This window comes from Salvelinus fontinalis, chromosome 1, assembly GCF_029448725.1.
Source record: "Salvelinus fontinalis isolate EN_2023a chromosome 1, ASM2944872v1, whole genome shotgun sequence".
NCBI lineage: Eukaryota > Metazoa > Chordata > Actinopteri > Salmoniformes > Salmonidae > Salvelinus > Salvelinus fontinalis.
The window spans coordinates 79,475,126-79,484,881 of NC_074665.1; the positions used below are offsets into that span (position 1 = coordinate 79,475,126).

General features: G+C 45.0%; 1 protein-coding gene across 10 annotated transcripts in view; it reads right to left on the reverse strand.

Annotated features, from left to right (window-relative positions):
• Positions 1-538: 538 nt before the first annotated feature.
• Positions 539-9,756, reverse strand: part of LOC129862462 (myocardin-related transcription factor A-like) — a 105,646-nt gene continuing 96,428 nt past the window's right edge. For 7 of the 10 annotated variants that reach the window (XM_055934225.1, XM_055934217.1, XM_055934167.1 and 4 more), the window contains 7 exons: positions 9,219-9,756; positions 8,728-8,940; positions 8,503-8,619; positions 7,193-7,342; positions 6,971-7,060; positions 6,671-6,731; positions 539-5,060 (listed from right to left, as the gene is read on the reverse strand). The exon at positions 9,219-9,756 is cut by the window's right edge and continues 1,151 nt beyond it. In XM_055934225.1, the coding sequence (XP_055790200.1) occupies positions 4,528-5,060; positions 6,671-6,731; positions 6,971-7,060; positions 7,193-7,342; positions 8,503-8,619; positions 8,728-8,940; positions 9,219-9,756 (1,702 nt within the window). In that variant the 3' untranslated portion in view covers positions 539-4,527. Of the gene's footprint in view, positions 5,061-5,398; positions 5,611-6,670; positions 6,732-6,970; positions 7,061-7,192; positions 7,343-8,502; positions 8,620-8,727; positions 8,941-9,218 lie in introns of those variants that run through there. The other 3 variants (XM_055934233.1, XM_055934184.1, XM_055934242.1) reach the window with 3 other exon arrangements.

Here is a 9,756-nt window from a genome sequence, read left to right on the forward strand (position 1 = left end):
CCCAAACTAACTGAAGAGATTAGAGGGAGATGTATTTCATTTAGGAGGAGTCAAGGTAAGGATACCAGGGTACATCTAAAATGGCTCCCTATAGAGTGCACTACTTCTGACCCGAGCGTATTGGGATCTGGTAAAAAGTAGTGGACTGTATCGGGAATAGGGTGCTATTTGGGACATACGCCAACATATCAGACTGATATAGGAGCCTCAAAACCCCACTCCTGTTCCTCTTGTCTACCCTGAACCCGTGACTACATTTCTAATTAACCCTGCTATTTTAGGCTAGAATAAATGTGTCATGAACAGAAACTGTATGGCTTTATGTAAGAGAGAGGGGGATGGAAACAAGTTAGAGGGTGAGTGAATTACTGACAGCAAAATAGAAGAATAGTTAGGGAGCGAATGAGTGTGAAAGTGAGTGTGCATAGTTTCAATAAATAAAAAAGACAGACAAGCGCAGATGATCTGAGGGTGGTATTTTTCAATGATAATGTCGCCATCCAGTGGCCATATCCAGTACCACAGATACTGTACCAAGTTAGATTCAGATTCAGTGTTTAATATCAAATCAAAGATTGTCACGTGCGCTGAATACAACAGGTGTAGACCTCACAGTGAAATGCTTACTTACAGGCTCTAACCAATACTGCAAAAAAGGTATTAGGTGAACAATAGGAAAGTTAAGAAATAAAACAACAGTAAAAAGACAGGCTATATGCAGTAGCGAGGCTATAAAAGTTGCGAGGCTACATGCAGACACCGGTTAGTCAGGCTGATTGAGGTAGTATGCACATGTAGATATGGTTAAAGTGACTATGCATATATGATGAACAGAAAGTAGCAGTAGCGTAAAAGAGGGGTTGGCGGGTGGTGGGTGGCAGGACACAATGCAGATAGCCTGGTTAGCCAATGTGCGAGAGCACTGGTTGGTTGGCCCAAATGAGGTAGTATGTTTATGAATGTATAGTTAAAGTGACTATGCATATATGATAAACAGAGAGTAGCAGCAGCGTAAAAGAGGGGTTGGGGGGGGCACACAATGCAAATAGTTGAGAAGCCTTTTTGTCCTAGACTTGGCACTCCGGTACCGCTTGCCATGCGGTAGCAGAGAGAACAGTCTATGACTGGGGTAGCTAGGGTCTTTGACAATTTTTAGGGCCTTCCTCTGACACCGCCTGGTGTAGAGGTCCTGGATGGCAGGCAGCTTAGCCCCAGTGATGTACTGGGCCGTACGCACTACCCTCTGTAGTGCCTTGCGGTCAGAGGCCAAGCAGTTGCTGTATCAGCCAGTGATGCAACCAGTCAAGATGCTCTCGATGTTGCAGCTGTAGAATCTTTTGAGGCTCTCAGGACCAATGCCAAATCTTTTTAGTTTCCTGAGAGGCTTTGTCGTGCCCTCTTCACGACTGTCTTGGCGTGTTTGGACCATGTTAGTTTGTTGTTGATGTGGACACCATGGAACTTGAAGCTCTCAACCTGCTCCACCACCCCGTCGATGAGAAGAATGGGGGCGTGCTCGGTCCTCCTTTTCCTGTAATCCACAATCATCTCCTTAGTCTTGGTTACGTTGAGGGATGATTGTTATTCTGGCACCACCCGGCCAGGTCTTTGACCTCCTCCCTATAGGCTGTAGAGCTGTAGTCAATGAACTGCATTCCCACATAAGTGTTCCTTTTGTCCAGGTGGGAAAGGGCAATGTGGAGTGCAATAGAGATTGCATCATCTGTGGATCTGTTTGGGCGGTATGCAAATTGGAGTGTGTCTAGGGTTTCTGGGATAATGGTGTTGATGTGAGCCATTACCAATCTTTCAAAGCACTTCATGGCTACGGACATGAGTGCTACGGGTCTGTAGTCATTTAGGAAGGTTGCCTTTGTGTTCTTGTGCACAGGGACTATGGTGGTCTGCTTGAAACATGTTGGTATTACAGACTCAATCAGGGACATGTTGAAAATGTCAGTGAAGACACCTGCCAGTTGGTCAGCACATGCCTGGAGAACACGTCCTGGTAATCCATCTGGCCCCGCAGCCTTGTGTATGTTGACCTGTTTAAAGGTCTTACTCACGTTGGCTACGGAGAGCGTGATCACAAAGTCGTCCGGAACAGTTGATGCTCTCATGCATGCCTTAATGTTGCTTGCCTCGAAGCGAGCATAGAATAATTTAGCTCGTCTGGTAGGCTCGTGTCACTGGGCAGCTCGTGGCTGTGCTTCCCTTTGTAGTCTGTAAATAGTTTGCAAGCCCTGCCACATAAGACAAGCGTCAGAGCCGGTGTAGTATGATTCAATCTTAGCTCTGTATTGACGCTTTGCCCGTTTGATGGTTCGTTGCAGGGCATAAGCAGGATTTCTTATAAGCTTCCGGGTTAGAGTCCCGCAACATGAAAGCAGCAGCTCTACCCTTTAGCTCAGTGTGAATGTTGCCTGTAATCCATGGCTTCTGGTTGGGGTATGTACATACAGTCACTGTGGGGACGACGTCCTCGATGCACTTATTGATAAACCAGTGACTGATGAGGTATACTCCTCAATGCCATCGGAAGAATCCCGGAACATGTTCCAGTCTGTGATAGCAAAACAGTCCTGTAGTTTAGCATCTGCTTCATCTGACCACTTTTTTATAGACCGAGTCACTGGTGCTTCCTGCTTTAATTTTTGCTTGTAAGCAGGAATCAGGAGGATAGAGTTGTGGACGGATTTACCAAATGGAGGGCGAGGGAGCTTTGTAGGCGTCTCTGTGTGTGGAGTACAGGTGATCTAGATTTGTTTCCCCTCTGGTTGCACATTTAACATGTTGATGGAGATTTGGTAGAACTGATATTCACATGTACAGGGTTGCAGGTGTGATTGCAGGGTACAGTGAAAAACTTAGGCTTCGAGCTCCAACATTCAGGACTACGTTTAATAAAAGAATGAAAATGGTAATAAAAAATAAACCAAAATAGGACTATATACACATCATAACTGGCAGTGATGAATAAGTAAATGTCCATTGGGGTGGAGGCATAGTAAGAACTGTTGAGGGGGTAGGGGGAGAATGACCATTGAGGGGGTCTGGGGACCAAGTGAAATTAAAAACAATAAATTGTAATAATATACATATTAACTGCAACAGTGATGACTGTCATTGAGGTGGGAGCAGAGAAAGTCCATAGGGGGAATAACAGGGGAGCTAACTGACTAGTGGTGGCTATTCAGCAGCCTTATGGTCTGAGTGTAGAAACTATTAGCCAGAGGGTAGAAACTATTAGCCAGTCTCCGTTTTTGCCATGATGCTCCTGTGAAGCCCGTGTCTGAGTGTATGAAGTGGGGAGAACAGGGCGTGCCTGGGGTCCCTGATGATCCTCTTGGACTTCCTGCAACACTTGGAGTTGTAGGTGTCCTGTTGGGTAGGCAGTGTGCACCCAATGGTGTGTTCAGCTGCACGTATAGCAGCTGAAGAGTTATACATTCTGTTCAAGCGCGGCTCCCTTGAAAAAGAGGCCTTAGTCTCAATGGGACTCCTTGCTAAAATAAAAATACAGTCACCAAATTATTTACAGTGTAAAAGGTTTCTAAAAAATAAAACAAAGACGCATTCAAGTTTTCATTTTTATATATATATATATATATATATATATATATATATATATATATATATATATATATATATATTTTTTTTTTCCATAAAAATGTTTTTGGGAAGCTGAGACCCCTTTATACCCTACCTGTTATTCTAAGCAACCGGGAAGAAAAATATGAATAATCGATAATACACACCTCATATACAGAAATGCATAGTCGTCTAGCAAACACCTCCAGTAACTGCCTCCTCCAATGAGGTTCATTTCATCAACTTGGGTGCGTTCAATTTAACGTTGCGTGACAGTTTGTACTGAATGACACGCTTCCCCAAAACGGTGTGTACCGTTCATCAAAAGTCTTTGAGGTGTGTTTGCTCTCGTTTGGTGGGTGTGGCATGACCAATATGGGTGTGACCATTTAAAATCGTAAAACTCATGCAGCACACACCATTTACAATCTCCCTCTGGGCCACCATAATCACACTGTTCTTCAACTGGCCATTTAGTGGAGTACAGTTTTCGTTGAGATAAATGATTTGATGGAGAAAACTTAACACCATTCTTTCGTACTGAACGCACCCCTGGTTTGCACCAATGAGGTTTGATTCATTAGTAGGTTTCCACCAATGAGATGTGTTCATTACAACTTTTCACGAATCAACAGTCTCAGCATAAGTGCAAAGTTAGAGGCACCACTGACTCATCGGGGCTGCCTTTCACATGTGTTACCCTTTGTCACCAGAAGGATGTGTCAGAGCGTGACCAAACTCCACACTATTCCCTTCACACACTGCCTCTGATCTAAAGTCAGTTTTGCTCTCTAGCCTGTCCAAACATGACGAGAGGGCAGAGTGAACGCAGGACAAGACTCCCCGTCTCAGTGTACGTCCAGAGTGGTGGACCTGTTTAGCGAATAAGACAGAGAGAGCCTGTACACAGTATGCGTACTCCTCACTCCGTAAGAGCTACAAACAGGAGTCCCAGTGCAGAGTGAGGTCCGAGCTGTCCAGGAAGTCCGCTGAGAACACACTGGGGGGCGTGTGGGGGCCGAGAGGGGCGAGACTCGTCCTCCCACCTCCACCACCCATAGAGATGTCCAGCCAGTCCATGCTGTCCAGGGCTGGGTCCCCGAAGTCAAGCCCTGCCGGGTGGGTGGAGAAGCCCAGGTCGCTAGTGTCCATGTCCACCGGGGAGGGGGGATGGTCCAGGATGCTGGGGGTGCTCAGCATTTGGCTATGGAGGTCGTCAATCAAAGTCAGACCGCCATCAGGCTCCACCCCCAGGAGGGGCGTGCCCGTGGTGCTCTCTAGGAAGTCCTCCAGACGACCACTTCCTGTGCAGGGTGATGGCGAGGGCTGCTGGGAAGGCACAGCGGGCAGGGAGGACTCCGGAGGGGTGGTGGACGGCGAGATGTGGAGAGGGGACGAGGGAGGGGTGGGGGGGTCGGAGTGGTTTTGGGCCAGGGAAGAGTCTGGGTTGGCTCGGAATCCGGAGATTTCTGGTTGGGGATGAAAAAATAAAAAGCATTAATATTAACAATGATCAAAACAAATGGGTTTGCTCATGTACTGGCAGTGAGACATGAAGATATGCAGTACCAGTCAAAGGTTTAGACACACCTACTCATTCAAGGGTTTTTCTTTATTTGTACTATTTTCTACATTGTAGAAAAATAGTGAAGACATCAACACCATGAATAACACATATGGAATCATGTAGTAAACAAGAATGTTTTAAACAAATCAAAATATATTTTATATTCTTCAAACAGCCACCCTTTGCCTTGATGACAGCTTTGCACACTCTTGGCATTCTCTCAACCAGCTTCACCTGGAATGCTTTTCCAACAGCCTTGAAGGAGTTCCCACATATGCTGAGCAGTTGTTGGCTGCTGTTCCTTCACTCTGTGGTCCAACTCATCCCAAACCATCTCAATTGGGTTGAGGTAGGTTGATTGTGGAGGCCAGGTCATCTGATGCGGAACTCCACCCCTCTCCTTATTGGTCAAATAGCCTTTACACAGCCTGGAGGTGTGTTGGGTTATCGTCCTGTTGAAAAAAAAAATGATAGTCCCACTAAGCACAAACCAGATGGGATGGCGTATTGCTGCAGAATGCTGTAGTAGCCATGCTGGTTAAGTGTGCCTTGAATTCGAAATAAATCAGACAGTGTCACCAGCAAAGAGATCATCCGTTCACCTACTCTGCGTCTCACAAAGACATTGCGGTTGGAACAACAACAAAAAAGAATGCTAATTTGAACTCATTAGACCAAAGGACAGATTTCAACCGATCTAATGTCCATTGCTCGTGTTCCCTGGCCCAATCAAGTCTCTTCTTGTTGGTGTCCTTTAGTAGTGGTTTCTTTGCAGCAATTTGACCATGAAGCCCTGATTCACGCAGTCTACTCTGAACAGTTGATGTTGAGATGTGTCTGTTACTTGAACTCTGTGAAGCATTTATTTGGGTTGCAATTTCTGAGGCTGGTAACTCTAATGAACTTATACTCTGCAGCAGAGGTAACTCTGGGTCTTCCTTTCCTGTGGTGGTCCTCATGAGAGCCAGTTTCATCAAAGTGCTTGATGGTTTTTATGACTGCACTTGAAGAAACGTTCAAACTTATTGACATTTTTTGGATTGACTGACCTTCATGTCTTAAAGTAATGATAGACTGTCATTTCTCTTTGCTTATTTTAGCTGTTCTTGCCATAATATGGACTTGGTCTTCTACCAAATAGGGCTATCTTCTGTATACCACCACTACCTTGTCACAACAACTGATTGGCTCAAACACCTGTTACATTGAAATGCATTCTAAGTGACTACCTCATGAAGCTGGTTGAGAGAATGCCAAGAGTGTGCAAAGCTGACATCAAGTCAAAGGGTCTGAAATATTTGAAAAATATATTTTGATTTGAAAAAAAAAAAATTGGGTTACTACATGATTCCATATGTGTTATTTCAAAGTTTTGATGTCTTCACTATTATTCTACAATGTAGAAAAGAGTGAAAAATTCAGAAAAACCCTTGAATGAGTAGGTGTGTCCAAATGTTTTACTGGTGCTGTATATGTGAGTGTTATGTTGTGTGTGCTGCTATGTTCTCTTACCGCCACTCTTCAAGAGGATGTCAAACAGATCATCCATCTGTTGACTGCTCAGCCTATTCTCCTGGGAGAAGAGGACATATATTTTGAACAGTTTACAGTACTCATGGTTGTTTACACAAAATCGCCAAACATGTACAGTACTATAAAATTACCAAAATATTTTGAGCAAATTTGATTCGAGACCGACCGATACAAATGGACAGAGAAAACGAGAGAAGAGATAAGAGTATGTAAGAGAAGAAAAGAGAAAAGACATGAATAAACATGAGCAGAGGGAGATGGGAGGAGTGAAGGACATACTTTGGGGCGTTGAGTGAAGGAGAAAGAGGTCTGTTCAGGAGAGGGAGGGGTGAACAAAGTGTGCCGGTCAAAAGTCGGACACACTTCTCTCTGAAAGGGTGGAAGCAGAGAATAAAGAAAGGATGGGGGAAGGGGAAAGAATAAAAACATGGAGACTAATGAAAAATCAAATATGAGATGACGTTGACATGCCATGAATGATCATTGCAGAATATATCTTACCTTGAGGGAAAGGGAAGAGGTGCTTTGGCTTTCAGACAAGTTGGACACCTCGCCAAAGAAAGGATCGAGATTGAGCGGGGCGGAGACAGACTGAGTGGGCTCTGGCACCCCATTGGTTATGCCATTTGTTTCCAGATGTAGACCCGCCTTCTGTTCCAGAACGAGAGGGGGAAGAAGAGGAAATTAAATAAGGCCAGTCTTGATTTTTGTTATCATTTTAAGAAGGTGTTAACACGGCCACTCATTCATATTGAGTATTTCCCTACGCACCCCTAGTCCCTTTAGTTAGAATGCCCGACAGCTCCTCAGTCACCCCTAATTTTCTATCCAATCAGAGACTTTCTCTTTAGCCTGCTAATTGTAAATCCCGCCCCATCAGTGAGTTGCGTTGAAGACAGGCAGTTTGTGAGTTCGCCACAGAAGCAACAAGACGACAAGTTGCACCATGTTTAACGTTATTTGTGCGCGCATCTAATAGTGAGTAATATGTGATGTTTTATCACACTATATGCTGCTCGCAATGGCGATGCTACTAGCTAGTTAGCCAGGCTAACTATTTTCTATGGTTCACACACTCATTGCATTGCAGTTATGTTTATGATTGAGATACAAGAATATATGTCCTGTTATTATTGCATTTACTCAATGCAGTTTGTTGTATTGTACAGCCTGCTTGTAAATGTGGCAACTTATTAGAGTTGTATTATGGTATTAGTATTGTATACTGTATGGTAATATATATCTTAGATTATATTGTATGTATATTTCAGGTCCATCTGTGTATAGCCATACATAACCTATTATAGTACACAATAATATGTATAAGGTCCCGAGTGACACAGCGGTCTAAGGCACTGCATCTCAGTGCTAGAGGCGTCACTACAGACCCTGGTTCGATTCCAGGCTGTATTTTATACCAATGGCCTTGATTAGGAGTCCCATAGTGCGGCGCACAATTGGCCCAGCGTCGTCCTGGTTAGGGTTTGGTCGGGGTAGGCTGTCATGGTAAATAAGAATTTGTTCTTAACTGACTTTCCTAGTTAAATAAAAGGTTAAAAATATATTTTCTACCTTGTAGAACCACTACCTACAGTTACCCATTAAAGAACCCTAAAGATCTCTAGTGTGTTGGTTGACAGTGGTGTGACAAGTCAGTCAATACAGCATCCATACAGCATCCAACGCAGCAAACTACTTTAGTCCTCAGAGGGACAGGTTACCCCCTATCCTTTTTTACAGACGGTGACCGCTAATATTGTGTGTGTGAGAGACAACCTTGTTTCGGTCACAATGTTTTGTCATTTTAATACCTTTTTGATAAACTGGGTGACAGGGCCTGGTTGTAACTGTTGTTTTGATTGGGTATCGGGGCTCAGTATCTCAGCTGGCAATTGGCTGGGGAGCTTGCTTGAAGTTGACTGCAATCGCTAGAGTAAAAAGGGCAACTTTACTGCACTGTGATACCATCTTACACAATCATTTCACCAACATAGAGACTTGTAACACTTAATAGCAGATTTACAGTGTAACTGTACCTGCAGTGTGATGCGTTGCGATCCACTGGTTTTGCCCAATGAGGTCACGCCGTTTTGGCCCTCTGCACTGTTATTGGTCAGTGCTATCAGGTAGTGGTTGCCATTGCTGTCGGTGACCAGGGTGGGCGTGGTGCCCGACTTGAGGAGGTCCAATGAGAAGGTCTGGGCGGGGACCTGGGTGCCATTCTGTTGGCTGATGAAGACTGGAGTGACCTGAAGAGAATAGAGTAGGAAAGAGGCATATTCAAACACAGGGCCCAGACACGAGCCAATGATAATAACCCAACAGAGAAGGGGAAGACTAGGTTCGACTAGGTTTGAAACCTGTGTCTCCCGCTTGCCAGACTGATTGCCTGTTGAGCTGAAGTCTTCAGGTTTCAGACAAGTTAATTCCGTTAAATATAAAATATGGACCTGATGTGTGGCGGCGTGTATTACTATACTGTAAATCTACAGACTGTACAATCGAGAGCTGTAATGATTGAATGTACCTGTTGTGGTGTGACTGTCTGACTCGGTTGTTTGTTCTGCTGCTGTCTCTGCTGCGTCCTCTGCAGTACTTGCAACTGTTGGTCCTGCAGCTGTTGGTCCTGCAACTGTTGGTCCTGCAGCTGTTTGTCCTGCAGCTGTTGGTCCTGCAGCTGTTTGGCCTGCAGCTGTTGGTCCTGCAGCTGTTGGTCCTGCAGCTGTTGGTCCTGCAGCTGTTGGTCCTGCAGCTGTTGGTCCTGCAGCTGTTGGTCCTGCAGCTGTTGGTCCTGCAGCTGTTTGGCCTGCAGCTGTTTGGCCTGCAGCTGTTTGGCCTGCAGCTGTTTGGCCTGCAGCTGTTTGGCCTGCAGCTGTTTGGCCTGCAGCTGGAGCTGTTTCTGCTGAGTCTGCTGGATGATCAGCTGCTGCTGTTGCTGGAATAACAACAGGGCCGAAGTCTTCTGCTGCTGCATCTGCTGTGTCTGTTGTTGCTGGAGCTGTTTGGAATGCTGTTGTGTCTGTTGTTGTTGTAGTGAGTGTGTCTGTTGTTGTTGTAGTGAGTGT